This window comes from Ruditapes philippinarum, unplaced genomic scaffold, assembly GCF_026571515.1.
Source record: "Ruditapes philippinarum isolate M1 unplaced genomic scaffold, ASM2657151v2 ctg15727_1_1_1_1, whole genome shotgun sequence".
In the NCBI taxonomy this organism is placed as follows: domain Eukaryota; kingdom Metazoa; phylum Mollusca; class Bivalvia; order Venerida; family Veneridae; genus Ruditapes; species Ruditapes philippinarum.
The window spans coordinates 1-21,373 of NW_026853528.1; the positions used below are offsets into that span (position 1 = coordinate 1).

A 21,373-nucleotide genomic window follows, 5' to 3' on the forward strand; every position below is an offset into this window, starting at 1 on the left:
AAAGGAAAAAAATTTAAAAGTTGTATAAATTTTTTACACTGGAAATTTTGTTTGGCCCTATATTATTATGGCTGCAATGGCTTGTCACTTCTTAAGGGTTATTGTCACTACTTTTAACTTTATAAAAAAAAAGCCAACTATCACAACATTACTTTGAAAAAATTACAAAAAAAACTGTAATTCTACTGTTATTGTTGTTGAAATGATTTTTGGCATGAAGATGCATCCTTTAAAGGATACTTTGTGGTTGATGTTGTTCTTTTTTGAGAGATGAAACAGTAATATCTATGCACAGTTTCTTTCCATAAAATAAACAAATTTAAGTGTTTTGTTGGAAATTTATATAACTATTTATAATATTAATATATATAATATTGTTACAGACTTTATGAATAATAAAGATAAAAGTTTATTTATTTTAATGGAAATTGTTGAAACAGAAATATATTTTTCTAATGAGGTAAGATAATCTTTGAAAAATAGAAAAAATGTCTCTAAAATATCAAATTGAAAATAACTATTTTTTATTGATGTTTTATTTACAATTAAACATTTTAAATAAAACATGTATATATTATGCAAAAAAAAAACAAAAACTATGTTTATTTCAAGGGAGACTTAAAGTTTATTGAAAATTCTCACTTGATTTTGAAATTTTTGCCATTGTTTTTGAATTGTTGTTTTAGCCAGTTCAAGTGTTTAAGGGACATTGTTATTTTCTAAAGAGAGATGTTAATTTGAGAATAAAATCATTATTTCACACCAATATTATTGCATCATTCATTGTTTATTATGAGAACTCTACTTTTAAGAGAGTATTCCTTAAAGCATATGTGGCAATGTATATAAAAGTTTAGAGAAAGAACTAACTCATTTTTCTTTTTACTTCAATGAATGCAATATAGACTTATAGTGGTTTAAGTATTGTAGTGTTCAGTGCTCATTATCTATTATTCTATTATTTATGGTTTTATTTCAACATGTTCATCCTGGTATGTTGAATAAATTTCATCATTTTTAAAGAATTTAAGAATTTTATGATGAATGTCCCTCGATGTAATTGCAACTCTGTGATATTTATAATTATGTATATTTTTGTTCATGAATTATTTGTTGTTTAATTGTAAACTGCAATATTTTTTTTTATGTATGATTATTGCAGGTATTTATATTTTTGTATATGTTTTGTATAAATGATGTAATAAATTCAAATGAATTCAAAACAAAAGATCTTTGTTTGTCTTTGTATTAACAAAAGTTTTATGTTGTTGTTTTGTTTTTACAAACAACAGTAACTATTTAAACAGAGTCACACTAGTGTGATGCTGATGGACTGAGAATTCAAAGGGAAGTAAGAAATGTTGAATTTAGAACATTGCTCTAAATTTCAGACCCTTGAACAGAATTCTTTAAAAGTGCTGTTTGGAATGGAAATTGTACTGTTGGCAGTTGTTAGCAAGATATTATATAAGAGTCAATGAATAATACACTCTAAAACTAAGTTTGTAAATTTCACTTTTTATCTTGTTTTCTTTGCTTATACAAGATATTCACTCTCACAACAGCAGATGTAAGTGTTTGTCTTAATCATTCCCTTGAGGAGCAAATTTTAATCTAATGCTAAGTTTTTTACAGTAATTTTTTTCTTTGGTCTACCAGGGTTAATCAAAGTTACCACTTGAATTGTGGGGCTTGGTGACCTGGGTTCCAAATGGGTGTGAAGATGGGGTTGCAAAACTTTGCACATTCTCTTTTAATTCTGAAATGGGGCTGGAATTTGGGCAAGATAGGGGTTTAATTTGGGTTCCACTTACAAAACCACTCAAAGACTTTCATGTTGTTCTAGAGAGCTTTGTAGCAATTTACAAGACATCCAAAGTTTACACGAAGATTTAAATTCTATCTGGGGAATTTGTGAAGTCTTAAACAATGGTCAAAATGCCAAATAAGGTCTAATGATTTACCCTTGAAGATTTTCATTCATAAGAATCATCATCTTCAGTAATCGCCTCACTCTTCATAGAGCATAATCGCGAGATCACTTCCAATGAGCCATAAGTTTATTCACAGTATTTTTTGGTAAAATTTGGTATACCCAGGGGCTTGATCAAACATCAAATTTTGTGAACCCAGGGGTTTGGTCAAATTTTGTGAACTCAGGGGCTTGGTCAAATTTTGTGAACCTAGGGGCTTGGTCAAATTTGGTGAACCCAAGAGCTTAGCCAAATTTGGTGAACCCAGGGAATAGGCCAAATTTGGTGAACCAAGGGGCTTGGTCAAATTATGTAAACCCATGGGTTTGTCCAAATTTGGTGAACCAAATTTGATGGACACAGGTGCTGGTTCAAATTTGGTGAACCCAGGGGCTTGATCAATGTTGCTTTTAGAGAGCTTTGTGAGCATGCTTCTAATATCTCAGCTCTTGGTCATATAGTTTCACAGAAGATTAAAACATTCTTACTGTCAAATATTTAAGTTTCTTAACCATGGTTCAGACATATGCACAAACATTTAAGTGTAGCTAAAAGGTGTATTTTCTCATTATTTCATTTAGAAGATTTTCTTGATTCATTAGAGATTTTATTTCCCCTTTCATTTCTTTTTACCTAATTAACTATAGTCTTCTGAAATTTGTAAAGTTAGTTTCCTAAACAAGTCTATATAAAATAAAAGTAACTTCCACTTATTCATTGGACTGGGCCATTTTTGACCCTTGAGGAAAGATTTATAAAACATTTGGAAAGGTCAGTCAGTCAAAGCTTCATGTATGAGAAGATATTGTTTCACACAAGATTTATATACATGTACGTTTTCCTATACCAGTCTATATGCCAATTTAGACCATAGTGGCATTTTTTGTTTTGGAAAAAGATTTTTCTTAAGTTGCCTTGGCAACCAAAGTGTGGCAAGGAATAGGATTATTTGAACAATTTTGACAGGGCTACATGCAACGAAAATTTGTGCCCAGTCTTTGATATTGACCTAAGATGTGGTATCGAAGGATGTTGTTTGAAGAAAATTGTAAATGGGCATACTTTGTGCTATGTAATGTGAGCTCCGTCACTTTGTGCCAGCTGAGCTACAAACTATATCGACAACTTTTCATTTGTGTTATAGCAAATGAGTTGATATTTGTTAATAATGGTGTTTATAGCTGATTACGTAAGTATTTCCTTTCATAACTGCTGGTTCACAACATTACCAAAATGCCATTGAATTCTGCACAAGTCTGCAAGTGATTTACCTGCCATCAACTGCCATGTTTGTAAAGTTTATAGTTTAAGAACTACATAGTCCAATGACCTGTCAATTACAGAAATGTTTATTGGTGGCTGAGGAAAATCTGTTTTTGACAGATGCATTTATGTTTGGAAAGTTAGTGTAAGTAAAGTAAGTGTATGTGCAATAAATGTGGCAAATATAACAAAGTGATGACTAGATTAAACAGCACAAATAAAAACCTAGAGCCTCCACCAGGCATGTCCCACACTCAACTTTTTCTTACAAAGCCATAAAGAAATCAGAAGTAAATTTCAATAATTTGACCTTAAAGGTCAAGTTAAGGCCAATTCATAATGCTACTTAAAGAAAATTATGCTTAAAATATCTTTTTTTCGTGATTTCTTTTTTGTGATATGATGTCTGCAAGAAAAATAATCACACAAACATTGCCATCACAGTGTCATTACTGTCTTTTTACCTTTGAATCTGAATATTCCTTCTATACCAGCATCCATTCTTATACACAAAATTATCAAACTTGTATCAAAATGGACTTTTGTCTGCTTTAAATAACATGATTTGGTTGCATTCAACTAACAGGTTATAACATGGTCGATCTAATTAACAACAAATACAACATGTTTGTCAACAATATATTTCTGTAGCACTTTTATTGTAATAACATCAAGATTCATAAGATAACATAATAACAAATGCATCAGTTTAGATATTACAGTTATTACACTATAATAGTTTAACAATCAGAAAATGCAAACTTACCACCATTATCGTAATTCTTTCACCCACAAAAAAATCTCTACAATAATTACCTCCCTTTACAGCCATCACAAAAATCAATCAAAAATGAAAACTTGTAAAAACTTTATTTCATATAGTTTTCCTTTGTTTACACGACATATAAGGAGCTCCACTGAGGTCAAAAAGCCTAAAAACATAAAATTTGGAATTCTTACATAGATTAAGTGAAGCACACTTAAAATGGAAACCTCTGCATAGGAGAATATAGAAATATACTCGGAAGTAAATTGAATATTATTTTTCTGTGCCCACTTTGAGTAAAGAGTGAAAATATGCATTCTATTTTTTGGTAACTTTGCAGTATAAAAATTATTATTCTGCAAAAGAAAAGGGTTAGGTAATGATGTAAAAATTTGAACACGAGTAATTGGTCCAAACCTACATCAAATAGAACAAAAATCTTGGAAAAATATTTTCAGTCCCATATTGTAAAAAAACCCTCAGCAGAGTCCCTTTAACAAAGCATATAAGAAGTTTTTCTTACTGCAAACATAACTGCAGGCTTTAACCATTACGTGTCAAGTCAAACACATTCTTTGACATTTTAATAATATAGTATAAAGGGAGACAACTGTGTTTTATAACTAAATTATCCAATCACTCTTACACTGTGTTTACAACATTAAACTAAACTTATGTGACAAGAAACTAGTGAGATATATTATATATAGTACAGCATTTTTATTTTACATTTACATTTATAAATACGGTTCTATAATCTTATCTAACATTGAAAGCGTATCTTTTTGGCAAAATGTGCTTCTTACAACTTCAAACATTTGCTCTTCAATATTAGAGGAATAAAAAGTATCTATCTATCTTACTATTATACTAGTATGTGTAAAAAATCTTCCAGAATAATTTTTCTTTATAATAATATTAATAATAACTAATATTGATCTTTAAAGACCAACCCAAGTCTATATTTTATTTTCAGATTTTCTTTTAAAGTTTTAAGCTAATAAGGACATTTTGTATAATGAAGTGTCAGGAGGAAGAAGTAAAATTTAATGTGAGAAAAAATTGTTTAGTCAGTAATATGAATAATTTTAAATGTGCAAGGGAAAATATTTGTCAAAGTTGGTCTTAAAATATATATACTGAATATGTGTAATTTATAAAAGGAAAAAATCATACAAGAATCAAAATACTTAAATATCGAAATAGAAACTGTTTTGGAATTGTCTCAAATTAAAAAGAATAAATAAACAACCAAAAAACCATCCAGTGCTAAATATTCAAGTAATTTTATGAGAAAATAATATAATAAAAAATCTACAATATATTATTTGGATCAAATAGAATGAAAAAAAAATATCCCCAAAATCATTTCAATTATCAAGAGAATAAAACAAATCTTTCAAACAAAAATTTAAGGGACAGAGCTTGTCAGCAATGTATATTATTACTCAATCAATCTAATTTATTCATCAATTATCATTACTTTATATAACAATCTTGTCTTGCTTAGAATTTGGACAAGTCCTTTATGAACACAAGTCTGGAGATTATGTTCAGAGTGTGCCAATAGTAGTGGCTGGCCTGGATCAACAAAAGTACTGTACATATGCACTTGTAAGGCGCCCCCCGTCTTATAAGACGCACCCTTACTTCAGGCTCATGATTTGGGGATTTTTATGAACCCTCATATAAGACAAGGTCATATTTTGACTGGTAGTAACTTCTGTAACTTATAGACATAATAGCTCACATAATAGCATTACCATTCCAGATTCATGCAAAAATCGTCTAAATAGTAAAATCATTGTCAAGTGTACAAATAAAGTAATTTAATCTAGCCTTAAATATTTTATAATCTCAAATATTATTTATAATGTATCCAAAGATGTGAAAATAGCCCTTATATATTAGTAGCAAGGTAGAATAAATGTAGAATAAAATAGTAAAGTCAGACAAATCTCGCATGAAAAATGCAACACAGACTGAATATTAATACATTATAAAACTATTTTGTGATATTAAATAGCTGTTTTGTGTTTGTTTTTATATATGAGCCGCGTCATGACAAAACCAACATAATGCGTTTGCAACCAGCATGGATCAAGACCAGCCTGCGCATCCGCGCAGCCTGATCAGGATCCATGTTGTTCGCTTACATACCCTATTACAAGTAGAGAAACTGATAGCGAACTGCATGGATCCTGATCAGACTGTGCGGATGGGCAGGTTGGTCTGGATCCATGCTGGTCGCAAACCCACTATGTTGGTTTTGTCATGACGCGGCTCATATCAGGAAGCTTGTAGCTTTAAGACAGAATATCATGTGATGTAACATGCTACAAATCCTGGTAATACCCACATATATGCAAACATGGAAATTTTTCTTGGATTTTCAAAACAAGAATCTCTATTTATATATGTAACCTGAGTATAAATAGTAAAATAACAATATAACTTTCAAAGTAAAATTGACTTCCACTTATTGTGATATTCATAAGATCCAGGACTAAATTAGACTTAAAATAAGAACCACCCCCTACCTGATGAGTCATTTCAAATGCAAACATAAATATTAACAAGCTAGAACCAAGTGGAATCACCAGCAGCCTGGTCAACTCTATACTGTTGCCTGACAAATTTTATATTTTGATATCCCCAAAATTGATAATGGATAGTTTTAAAAATAGTTATGGCTTTCATGTTTGTAACAAGCTCTAATAATCCTATTCCTCAAATTGACATTAAAACCAGGTACATCTTGCAGTTTCATCTGTATGTAACGTGATTACATAATTACATTATTTACAAAGAGTCTATTTGTAGTTTATATGAACATACTTAAATTTGCACCAGACTCAAAATATTCTGCAGTTTACTTTTTAAAAAATCTTATTAGCAGTATAATTTTTATTTAAAAAGACAAGGAGATCATAACAATCAGAAACAAACATTTTATAGACTTAAACAACTTCATATACATGTAAATATACCTACAGTGTTTGATTATGTGAAAAGATATGCATGTTTTATAAATTCTGTATGTAACAAGTGCAAACTATACATCATTATCCTGCACCATCAGATATGTAACATTGCTTGCATATGTTTGTTTAACAATGATATTATCACATCTCATGTACAAATCAAACATCCATATAACACTGAACACTGAATACAAGTTAAAACATCGATGTGACACTGTTTTGAAATGTATCATTCAAGAATCCATTTGACCCTTTAAGCAAGTGGATCAAGCATCCATTTGACACTGATTAACATGTACAGATCAAGCATTCATATGACACTGATGTAGGTGTACAGATCAAGCATTCATATGACACTGATATAGGTGTACAGATCAAGCATTCATATGACACTGATTTAATTGTAAAGATCAAGCATTCATATGACACTGATGTAATTGTAAAGATCAAGCATTCATATGACACTGATGTAATTGTACAGATCAAGCATTCATATGACACTGATGTAGGTGTACAGATCAAACATTTATATAACACTGATTTAACTGTACAAATCAAGTATCTATATGACACTTAACAACACATAAACAATGAAACATTCATATACATTTTAATATAAAAATTCTGTTTAACAAAATCTGTTTGACACTTAACAATCTGTATAACACTAATTAGTGTATGTTGTCTAAAAACCTAAAGAAGTTTTGAAGATAAATTGTATAAAAAAAATCTGTTATAAAAATTGTTGATGATAATACATGCGTCATATAGACACAGATCAATATTGTAGTAGAATCAACTAGTGCGAAAAAAATCAAGCATCTGACTGACACTGATTCATGCAGTGCACATCTGTACGATTAAAATGAAAATAGATTTTAAAGCGTCTGTATGACACAGATGTATATCATAAATATGAGTACAGATCAATTTAACAAGACTACATTGTATATCAATATGTGTGCATAATCTATACATATATAATCTACACATTAATTGCATGTACTGATACAACAAGAAAACTATTTTATCACATAACTAGACTAGTGCTGCAAAATTGTCCTTATAAAAAAATTATATTTTGTTTAAATAACAAATCAATTCCAACAAAACTGCTTGTACTCTGTCAACACACACTCTTTAACAGGAAAAAAATAAGTATCCAAGTTTAATAAATATTACCAACTGTTGCCTAGAAACCATGATTAACAAGCATCACCATATTTTACTGAGACAAAGGAAAAGATTGTGCCATCATTTCAATATCAAAGCACACACAGACATTTCAAGAATTTCTGTACATTTTCCCTCACGCAATAGTAAATGTCAAAGGTAAATAAGTACAGTTATTGTGGAAATCTACAATGACCTTAGGAACAGAACTTCCCTGTTAACTGATCTTAATGTACACACCTTTTTTTAAATGCAGAGAGAAAAAAGAATGCTTATAAATCTAAAAGAGCAGAGGTCCAGAGATCAAAACATAAAATTTTAATTTCTTCTATAGATCAACTGGGGCACTTGAACAAGAAAGATATACAAAAAGATCATAAAGAAATATACCCAGAAATAATGTTAAAATCATAACTTTGTGCAACAGAGTGAACAAATTTTCTGAAATTTTGCACATAATTTTTAGGTCTATGCCTACATCAAATGGAACATTAATCTTGAAAAATTATTTCCAGCCTGTTATGTCAAAAAACCTCAATACATCCCTTTTAGGTGCCTTCAAATCTTCATTAAACATTCAATTGAATACACATTTTATGTTGACATTTTGGTGAAACAAATGCAAAGAAAATCCAAAAAATAAAAATTCACACTAAGAATTTATAATAATAAGACTACTTATATTATATTCATTGAAAATTACACATTTTATGATGACCTAAGCTGATGTATATACACTGAAGTGTAGCCACTTGACAGATAAAGCTATATCTCAGTAGGTGATCTTAAAACATTTATGGTATCTTATAAACTTAGAAATTTACGTGAATAAGTTTGTCATATTTGAGAGAAGTGTGTCAGTGAGATAACAATACCAGGGGTCATTAGCAAGTAGGACAATTACATTAACCTAATCTCCCATTCATTTCATATAATAGACTTGACCTGTTATGTATTTGGACCTTTCCATTTGTAGTTTGAGGGATTTCACTATCAAAATATTAAAATTCAGCAGGTGAAGAGCTTGGTCAGATAGTATTATTACCCCTCACAATTTGTGAAACATTAATTTTCCATGAGCCAATGGGAGTTATTCTTACTGATAATTAAAGTGTACCATGTGACTAAAAAAATTGTATTGAATTGTATTATATTTTATAGGAAGCAGTACTTTTTCATAGTTTAAATCTGAAAAATATAATCCTATAGAAACAGTGTCCCAATGAAGTATTTTTTCAATATAACACATAGGTTTGTGAGTAAAAGCAAAAATATCATCTCTCGTAAAATTACTGCAACTATCGACTAATGCCTTAGATAACAGTATTTTCCAAAGGAGGATATTTTTACTATTTCTCACAAACCTATGTGTTATTAATATATTGTTGCGTAGGCTTGCCAGGTTCATTACTGGTGGAATACTCGTCAACTTATACAGTGGGTGTCAACAGTGACTGATTCTAAATTCCTATATCATACACAATAAACTTTATGTTGAAACAGAGTGTGGTGGAAACCCCCAAACTTGGTGGTATTCTTCACACTGACTAAAACTCTTCAAACCACACTAAAACATTCTTTACACTTAAATTGGGTGGGATGGAAACCCTGAAAGATGCAGGCATTCTTCACTTCATTGCCTGGGTTCAGACAAAACTGCTAATTTTACTATTTCCATCTACAGGACATTCTTAGATGTTATTTTACCAATACAGAAAAAAAATTGGGGAAAAATATCTTGATCTTATCATATTCTTTTGGCTGTATTTTGTGTATTTTGTAGAAAAGCTACAGAAACAGGGTAAAAGAAATAAAGATACAGAATATATATTCTTGCATATCAGACAGGATTATCTACCATTTACACCAGTGCTAGAAAAATCTGTCTCGGGGTAACTATTTAGCCGAAACTCGGCCGAGCCTCATTACAGCTGTAAACAGTTACTGTCAAGCTAGATATTCCGGTCTGTACCAGCAGCCAGTGTAAGATTCTTAAAGACTTATTCTAAAAATAAAGAGACACTATTCTTTGTACAATGATCCCTTCTTACTTTTCGTACGTAAAGAATTAAAATAACATGCCTGAAGTATCATTATAACAGAATCATAAAAAGAAAAATTCATTTTATAGTTATGGTATTCATTTTATCTATAGTTGAAAAACAAAATTTTCTGACAAAAAAAGGAAGAATCTTAAATCTAAATTAAGAAATGCTTTTTTTTTGTACTGTAACTTGTTTTTATAAAATGTTTAATTTTCCTTGAAATATGAAAACAAAACAAAATTTACACATACAGTCATATAGAATAGATTTTCATTTTCGAAGTGTTTGACAGATTTACTTCAAAGTGTTTGCATGACAAAAATAAATTACAAACTTCTGTGCATACATTTTATACAAAATATATATATATAGATATACATATCACAAAACAATATTACACCATGTACAAATACATACAAAAAAAGTTGACAATTTTTTTTTCAAAGAACTGTACTATAACATCAATCTCCACGACTAGATATTTGGCAACAGAAATATTCACTTGTCTCATTTCCTAGCAACATTTCACTCGCAGATTTACCTCAAATCAGAACCGTTTCCATGGTTATTACATCTTAAAATAACTAAATAGGGAAATTTGTTATATATACATCGGAAATATGTTGCAAAAACTTCAGGAAATTAAAAAAAATTATGTATTATTGTGGCCCAAAAAACATATGAAAAATGTGTGCACCAATATAGAAATATTTCAATTCTTTTTATCTGAATTTAGTCCTATGTTAACATTAATTTTCTGGAATGTTTCAAACAATTCTGATATAGTTGAGTGTTAATCTGTGAATCAAATGCCACTAGAATATGTGAACAAGTGTTGATATGGCTATATAACACTGTTATATGAAAATACCACATTGACACCACAACTTTTTTTTGATAACTTTTTTATTTTTGGACACAAAATATATACTATAATAACACAACTAGTACTGGCCTTTGCAAATATGTTCTCTCTACTTTAACCAAGACTAAACTTGCTTAATTAAGGATATTTTCTATTGTTTTTTAAAGTTGTTTTTTTTTTAATTTTTCATACAGAATCCATAAGAATTTGTTTATGTTTCAAATGAAAATTGACTATCAAATCTCAATCAAACCTATATATAGAAACAGTTTGGAATGTTTTGGCCAGAAACACTTACATGGACACATATCTGTATATAATAAATTCTAACTTTCCATTTTAATGTCTGTAATACTAGTTATTACGGTCTTAAAGGAACTCCACTGAGATCCAAAAACCTAAAACATTAAATTTTGAATTCTTTCATAGATCAACTGGGAAACCTAAAATGGAAAAAATCTGCAAAGACAATATAGAAATACACCAAGAATTATAATAAAAATTGATTTCTGTGTGTTTCTTAGCCTAATTAGAGTTAAAAGTATTTACATGCTCTTCATTTTTTGGTCATTTTGCACAAAAAATAAAAATAATTGTTGAAAAATGGGGTGAGCAAATGATCTGAAATTTTGCATACAACTAATTGGTATGGACCTTTATCAAATGGTTTTATAAAAAATAAATATTTTCAGTCCCTCCGCATAAAAATGAAAGCCTCAGTGGAGTCCCTTTAAAAAACAGATCAGACATACATTATGATACCAGCCTCATGACACTGTATCATCATTACTGAAAATGTCTTACTCAACTTTACAATTCACAATTTTATATTGCCAGTGTTTGAATGGAAATATATTTTTATAAAAAAAAAAAATGTGCATAATGTAATTCATCCTCCTATATGAATATGTTGAAAAATAAAAAAAAGTGAAAAAAAACAAAACATTAATATATTATTCTTCAAAATTATTAACCACCATGATGTTTTAAATACAAAGTTAAATCAAGACATTTACACAAAAGTTCATTAACAAGTGTTTTGAATTAAACATAACTTTCATTTATAAAAATTCAAAAGTAGTAAAAGAAAAAAAGTACACATTTTTCAGTTAAAGAAAACAAAGTTCATTATCCCTTTTTTATCTTTGCTTAATAAATAGATTAAATCACATAACTTCCAATGTTTCATATTAAAAGACCCCCCTCCCCCCCCCCCCAAAAAAAAAAAATATGTCAAGAACTGTGAATGTAAAGTGTTAAATGCTATGAGAAGTCCATTGCTGTGTCCTCCATTTGGGTCATATTAACAGTCATATTGAATGGTTGCTGCTGGGAAGAGTTCGGGTAGAAATTTTGACCATCTGAAATATTGTTGTCATACTGCTGACTTTGCTGGTCTATGGGATTTTCATCTTGAACATAATTGTCTAAAGAAAATTCTTGATCACATTCTGTGTCCATTCCACTATTATCATAGTCAAAAGGACATTGATTAAAATCAAGTTCTGAAATTGGCTGATTTTGAACTTGCTGTTTCCTAAATTCTGAGGGTTGTACAAAATTTATGTAACCTGACCTCCGACCCGACAAATCACTCATAGGTTGCATTGTGAGACCTTGATTTCCACTCATATCACTCTGATTATGTACTTGATGACCTTCTCTTTCTAATATCGCACGTTGCCATGGTAACAAGTCACTTGTATTATGGCTTTCAGGCAGAACCGGCTGCTGTTGTGCTAATTTATATGAAGTTTTACGTATGATTTGAGGTCGAACTATGAGACTAGGATCACCAGTTTGAGTATGGACTAGAGCATTATTTTGTGAAACACTACAGTGTGGTGGTGAATACATATCAGTCATGCTATCACAAGAAGATTGTTGACTAGAATGTGGTGGGTACATCCCTAACTGGGTATCCAACTGTAGCTGCTGCATTTGATGGTGAAGTGGATTACCCACATTTTTCTGATGAAACGACTGACGTTTTTGCTGTAATCGATGCTGCAGTAACTGCTGTTGCAATGGCTTCGAACTCTCTCCGAACATTGGCTGCTGAACACTGTCTTGACTCACCACTCGATCCATTTGCTGTTCAAGGTGCATACTCTGTTTTATTGCTAACAGTTTATGTGGCTGAAGATCTACAGTTTCTGATGGTAAACTCATTCTTTTCATGAGTGGTCGTGGGGCCTTTTTCTGTTGCTGGTTGTCAGTCTGTCCGACGTACTGCTGACCTGGTGAGTTCACGTCTTCTGTATGATCTTGTACTAAACTACTTGGCGCCATTTTTATCCCATACACATTATGCACCTGTTGATGCTCAGTTCGTAATTCAACCATTCCTTGGCATTTCATGCTTTCTTTTAATCTCTGTCTAAATGCAATTATACCTTGGGCAACGAGACCGTCTGATGCTCGTCTCCCTTCGCGGAAATCAACAGGAGACGTGTTCTGACTTCTGTCATTTATAATGTCTTCAGTATTTTGTCCCTGAATCACTACAGAAGTGCAACCACTGGCTTGAACCATGTTACCCATTGCTGGGTCAACTGTCACTGGTGTACTACCACTTGACACTGGATATGTTATATTATTAAAACCACTAAGACTAGATACAAGATCAGCTTCTAACGACGAGTCAAAACTTGTAAAAGGAGACCCAGTTGAACTTGTCCCTAGAGACGCTAAACTTGTGTTGCTTAACTGTGAAAAATCACCAAACGCTGAGCTTGGTATTAAACCTAACCCAAAACCATCTCTCACAAAAGTCTGCCCTTTATGCATTATAATATCGTCATTGTCTCTACTGTCCATAATATCAGCTTCCACACCCTCGTCAATTGACGTAGTTATAACATTACTAGTGATGGGCTGAGACGTACAGGCACTAGTAGGCTGTGACAATACATCTTGTAAACAAACAGAAACACCAGGTATCTGTATATGTTCTATTTCATTCATGAAACTCTCTCGCCTTTGGCTCATTCCACTGTCTGTAGATTGTCCAAATTGTTTTAAGCCGACTAACTGTGGCTGATAATTAGGTCCCACTCGTAATATAGCCTGTTCAGCTATGGTACTTGGTCGTCGTCGGTGACAGTCAATCTGCTGGTCTATAGGGAAACTACTCCGATGTTGCTTCAATCTCTCCAGCAGCAGGTAGTATATGGCTGTATAGTGGTCATAAGCATCATTCTTCAACGCCTATAAAAATATAAGCCATTTGAATAATAATGAAATATTAAAGATAAAATCACGATAAAGTACAGTGTAACACTACTTCTTTACCAGCATAAGATATTAACATGGTTGGTGCCTGTTAAAATATACAATGTATAACATGATCAATTTAAGATAAAATACATACTGTATATGATATACAACCATATCCATCTCTTTATTTCCATATCAAAAAGTAACTAATAACTGGATGTAATTTTGTTACTGGTATAGGAATATTTTCAAAGGATCTCATTGTTTGGGAGTGAGCTAAAGATTGTCAGCTGTGTACGTTCAAACCCTGTCAGGGGCAAGCCTTTGTTTCCATGAGCAAGAGACATTCATGGCTTAGTACTGGTTGGTTCCAGGAACGGATTAATTAGTGTTTCAATAAACTTATAGCTTACACAATTAAACTAAAATAAATTTTTATAAACTTATGTGTGAGTAAAAATAATTTAAGGTAGCTCGCTACTTTCCGACCGAAATTTGACAACATCTCAGATCTTGATGATTTTTTGTATGCAAACATATAGATATGTGAGCTTTACTTCTGCAGTATTATTTTATAAATAAACAGCGTTACTATGACGTCAAAGCGCCCTCTATCGGTGGCGGCGAAATTGCGTCTTTTTCTCAGTAAACCAATCTGTTCTTATCATTTTTCATCCGATTTCTTTCGTTTAATTTTGTAGTCTTAAGTAAATGTACGTCTTTGTAATGACATCTTTCTTAAACATTTGCTTAATAGTCTGCGATTCTACGTCATTTTTCTCTACATTCTGATGTCCATATCTGATGCAAATTCCGCGCGATATCGCAATAAAGATTGTGTAATAAAAAAAATCAACACGGTGAACTTTGCTATAATTTTTCGAGCGTGTCGTGAGAAAGTGAAGGAAAATATTGATGCAATAAAAATATGGGTCAACGCGTAAGATATTTTGCTATTACTGTTTTAAAATAAAATAAAGTGAATGTAACGTAATGGTTTTGGTGGCGTTAATAGACGTTGGAGTTCAAAGAATAATACCAAATAACAATTTTCTTACATCAAACATTACGATTGTAAGCATAAACAACACAGGAACTTGATGAAATGTATATTTTTTAAATTGTTGATTATTTTCTCATTGAAAGCATGCGCTAGATCAGCAAATTTACAATGTTTAATCTTAAATACTTTTCTAATTTGCAGGACGCAGTCTCATACATCTTTTAATTTTAATTTTATATTTTGATGTTTGTAATGAAAGAGTGAAAAGTGTTATATTATTATATGAATTAACTAGTTTCAGCGCAAAAAAATAAGATTCACATATTGCTGTATGAATGAAGTAAGAATATTAGGTCGCTTAGCTTATACCCGTTAGAATATTTATTTTACGTTACATTCAGCTTTTAAACACTTTCATAAAATCAAATACAGGCAGACGAGCCTGGGTGTCAAAACACATCGTAAATAATGCAATTAAAATAGATATGCATACAAATGTGAAATAAGTGATAAATTAAATTCAGAAATAATATTCAAACATGTTAAGAATATTTAAAACCAAACTGTTCAAGAAACAAAAACATTTATTTTGCTTACCATTTTTAAGTATGTGCAATACATAGATTATATAAATATAATCTAATTAAAATGTCATAATTAGAAAATGACAAACTATAAAACTTTTTGGAACTCGGATTTACGTATACCTACTTACCGCTTTTTCATTACAGTATAACAAAGCGGCCCTCAAAATATTATTTATTTCTAAAGGGCTCCACTACATTTTACCTCTGTAGAGCAACCGCTAGGGCATTTCTACTGTATATTTTAAATAATTAAATACAAAATATAATTATTAAATACCTTGTGCAACTTTTGTTACCACTGAATACGAATAATGTATTATGTTGACGTTATCGTGTTCATTTTTAATACAATACAGTTTGCTTTTTATAAAACAAAACTAAAAAAATAAAAAAAAAACAAAAAAAACGAAAACACACACCAAAAACACGTGTTTATGGTGTAAACAATAAAGTGGACTTCTGCCTTATTAAGGGAGATCATAATTAGGTTTTTAACTTTGAATATTCTGTAATCGGTAAAGTGGTCTTACGCTGAATTCGGAGGGCATGAATTCGAGACACGATTGCGTATTGTACTAATAGATTATCCTTTAGAATTGTTTACTGTGTATGAAATGTTTCAAGGTCCACCTCGGACTCCTGTCATTTATTAATGTAGAGAAGTTGATACTGTGAGAAACACTGGTTTTGTTAAATTCCCTCAGCTATAATTGAAATACTGTTGAAAGCGGCGTTAAACCCAATATTGAAAAAATAAGAAGATATAAAACATAAACTGCATAGTTCATTATTTTCATAGGCTCTACATAGCACTGTATTATGTGCAGACAAAAACGAGCTTCTCCCACCACCATATTCACACAAATTGAGGATCCTACATGATCGTCTTCAATACAAGGGAATCTGTATTAATTTTAATATGCAAAATTCTCCGCTTATGAACATACAAAATAAATCAACGGATCTTTCGCCTCGAATCGAGAAATGATCGCCTCAAAGATGCGCTAGTTCACGCATACCGCGAGTCAGCGAGTTTTAAATAAATAAGAATATCTGTAATTATGTGAAATACGTATAGCATGAGAACGTGATTCCTCCTTTAAATCTGAGTCTCACGCTTAGTGCAGGGATATTATTTACTAGTATTTAGCTGCGAGAGAAAATAGAATAACTGATGGCTGTTAATAAATGAGCCGTGTCACGACAAAACCATCATAATGGGTTTGCGACCAGCATGGATCCAGATCAGCCTGTGCATCCGCGCAGTCTGATCAGGATCCATACTGTTCTCTTTTAAACATTTTAACAAGTAGAGAAACTGATAGGGAACAGAATGGACCCTGATCAGACTGCGCGGATGCGCAGGCTGGTCTGGATCCATGTTGGTCGCAAACGTACTATGTTGGTTTTGTCGTGACGCGGCTCAAATAAATTTTTATACGAGTAGAAAAGTTTTAAAATAAATGTCTGCTAGATTTAAATAATTAAGACTACCAGTGAATCATGACTTACGTACAAATCGTTGTTAATTAATTCGAGTTGATCTTACATTTTTAAAACGTAAATTTGATTCATTTCCTACTAACTGATATATACAATTCGAAATTGTGACATACGTATGATAACATGGAAGTTTATGTAGTACCGAGATACACATAACATGATGACACCGCGACTGCACCAGCCTTTTCATTCTTTTTTTCTAACATTCTTTGCAAAATTTATGTTTGTATTATTTCCACTTAGGTGGCCTTTTAATTATATCTTTCAATATTCTGAATTGTCTTTCAGTCCTCGAGGTATTTATATCCATTTGTTGCAGTTTTTTAGAGATTGATACAAACTTTTGCAGACAGCCATACCCTGATTTGTTGTACATGTATATAATTGAAGTTGTTCATCGAAATGCGGGCACCTGACAGGACTTTTAAAAGAACATTTTACGGAATATGTCTAAATACAATTGTTGTTGATGGTTTTCACACATCTTAATTCCAGTCAGTATACTATTCATCGGAAAAGTCGTGACAATTTCCTTGAGAAAAATATTTGACGTCACCAAAATCATTACGTTTTACTCATCCTTTATCTTATATTAAAATAGTAATAGCAAAATATCTTACGCGTTGACCCTATATTTTTATTGCATAAATATTTTCTTTCATGACTTCACTACAAGTTAAAAAAATTATAGCAAAATTCACCGTGTTGATTTTTTGTTATTTTACAATCTTAATTGCGATATCGCGCGATATTTGTATCATAAATGGACGTCAGAACGTGGGTTAAAATAACGTAGAATCGCAGAGTATTAAGCAAATGTTAAAGAAAGACATTATTTCAAAGACATACATTTACTGAACATTATAAAATTAAAACGAAGGAAATCGGATGAAAATTAATAAGAACAGACCGGTTTATTGATAAAAATGACGCCACCGATAGAGGGCGCTTTGACGTCATGGTAACGCTGTTTATTTGTAAAATAATGCTGCAGAAGTAAAGCTTACATATCTATATTTATGTATACCAAAAATCATCAAGATCTGAGATATTGTCAAATTTCGGTCGGAAAGTAGCGAGCTACCTTAAAACAATAAGCTGGTTAAAATTTATTAGTATGTATTTATAAATTAAATTTGCCGTGATGTTGTGCTGCACCTGACCAATTAAATTGTGTAAATACAAACTAATAAACTTTAACCTACACTTAGCATGGTAAGGTTTAACAAATCCTGAATCTCACCTCCATTGTTTTCTGTTGACTAATACCCAAACTTTGCATGAGTCTCAGAATCTGTTCATTATATTCACCAACTTTAGGTCCATATCCCATCATTGGGCTAGGTGGGGCAGCCTTAGGTGCACCCCCATCCATTTGCATCCATTGATGATTTTTAATCTGTTCCATGGTATAACGTTTACCAGGCTCCAATACTAACATTCGTCGTATCAAATTTTCACATTCTGAAAAAAAAAAAAAAATTAGAATAATTGTTTCTACAGTCAAATCTATTAAATATAGCTGCAATTTATAGCTTTTACTAAATAGTTTGCTCCAATTTATTGATCCAATTGACAAATATGTAAGCTCTTTATCTCCCAGTTTTACGAAGCTTTTTCTAAAAGTGACCCATCTAGGAGTCATTTTTATCCTCATGGCAAATTTTCTGTAGAGGTCTTGTAGAAAATGCAACATGCTCAATTGCTTATCGCTGGAATTAAAGTTATTTTGTACATTTAGACTATGCAACTAAAATGACCCCTAGAATAAACTACTCTAACCCTCATACATGATATTAACATTTAGCAAAGGCCAACAAGACCATGCCATATGTCAAATCTTAACTCCATGGCAAAAAATTTAAATAATTTGTTCATGTTATTCTAGGTAAACCCAGAAGCAGGACCAATTCTAACCTATCTCTTTGGAAAAATAACAACTACACAATGTTACATCAAATATGGGTCTTTTTTTAGATTTCCCATAATCTTCAAATGGACCTGACAGAAACCATTTATCTACTTTTAGTAGAAAACCATACTTATGATCATGATTAAATTTCCTAAAACTCTACAAAAGAGTAAATTACTTAGCAACACTCCATTGCTATGGTGATATATTCTTATACAGAAAAGTAATAAAAGAAAACGATATTGGAAAAATTGTGTGAATTGTATTAACAAAGACTAGAGAATGAATCAGTTCTGGACACAGTTGTGTAACTGGTAAACTTTTTGAAAATCTGAAGTGACCATTTTTTAAATTGGGTTTTACGTTTGCACAGCTATAAAGGGTTTACATACCTGATGACATAAAGAATGGAATCCTAAATCTTCCCGACAGAACACGGAACCTTAAAATTTGCAGATTTTGTCCATCAAATGGAAGAGCACCACATACCAACACATATAACACCACCCCAAGACTCTGTAAAATATAAATAATAATACAAAATTATAATATCATCAAATGGTCAAATACCATACATCAAAACGTAAAAATAAAAACCTCCCAAGTCCCTATCAAATAAAAATGATACAAAAACATCATCAAATGGTAAAACACCAGACAACAAAATGTACAAAAAAGACCACAAAAAAATATAAATGATACAATAAGATCATCAAAATTTATGGTAAAGTATAACATACAAAAACATCACCACAATAAAATGCTGGTATATATTTGTTCAACAAAGTCTCCATAGCACTTAACAGCTCTAACTCAATTCTAGACCTTTCTTCAGAATAAATCTCCTGACCACTTGATTTATGGCATCAATTTTATCTCATCAACAATCTAGGTCAGCTTTCTAGATCAGCTTTCTAGGTCAGACAAACACAAAAATAATGAAAACACATTTAATTCTTTCTTTCTTTCCAACAGTAATGATTTTTCAAGTTCAGTAAGGGAAAAGAAAATGTCAATGTCCCAAGGGAATAAACATAGGAAAATGTACAGGCATATCTATAATATGCTTGTTTTAGTGTTAAAGACATATAAATTATAATGATAACTCATCATTACCCATATATCGATTTGGGGACCAACATATTTTTTGCCTTCAAAAACCTCAGGAGCTGCATAGGGAGGGCTGCCACAACCTGTTGCCAGTGGCTCTTTTCCCAGTTGAAAAAATTACCAAAACCGAAAATCTGAAAAATAAATATATATAAATATGTAGGCATTTAAAATCTGCTGTGTATCACTTATTTTGCACAAATCAGCACAATATAATCTTTTTTTTTACATAATTATAAAACTACAGTAGCACTCATAATCATATTTATATTTTTTCTATCTCAAAAATGCACTTGTTGATTTTGCAAGTACTATAAGTCGTTTATGAGGAAAGTAAAATATGCAACATAAAAACTTCAAGTTTCAACGTAACATTTGTCATATATCTACTCCCACATTGATGTGACAAATCTTAAAAAATTTATAACAATAAACTATACAATAAGGTATCTTCAAATTGATATTACAATATTCTCAAAAGGTCAACAATATTTCTTGATCTTGTTTGAAAACTTGTCTTCATTTCTAATAATAAGGTACAATTTTGTGATTTTTTTTGGTAATAAAAAGATTTTCATCCTTTTATTTATGTAATGGGCACATCCTGGTTTGAACTTGGAAATAGTAATTTACTGATCTCAGTGGTATCAACTAAAGTTCAAAATACAAATATTTAGATAAAAACATGTGTCTCTAAAAAATTCTGACTTTTTTTTTTCCTCAAAAGAAAAGAGAAAATAAACAACAGCAGAATGAATATATATTTCAAATTGACATTAAGTCAGATATTAAGTCCTATAATCTGGTTGTTTGTTCAATTTGACTTCAAATTTATTAAACAAGAGCTTGGATGTTATTTTGCATTTTTTACAATATACAGCATAAAAATCTTTTAATTCAAATATCCTTATTAGGCATATTAATATCTCCTCCTACATATTATATTTCTTGTCTGATTTTATATTTTCCT

The 21,373-nt window shown here is 31.1% G+C and overlaps 1 protein-coding gene across 1 annotated transcript; it reads right to left on the reverse strand.

Moving 5' to 3' along the window:
* Positions 1-6,289: 6,289 nt before the first annotated feature.
* LOC132737135 (serine/threonine-protein kinase SIK1-like) lies at positions 6,290-20,508 on the reverse strand (the record flags this gene model as incomplete). Its single annotated transcript, XM_060724390.1, is given in 4 exon segments — positions 6,290-14,279; positions 18,625-18,845; positions 19,686-19,809; positions 20,410-20,508. Coding segments are annotated over 4 exon segments (2,391 nt in total), but the record flags the coding sequence as incomplete, so codon positions are not given.
* Between the last annotated feature and the right edge of the window lie 865 nt (positions 20,509-21,373).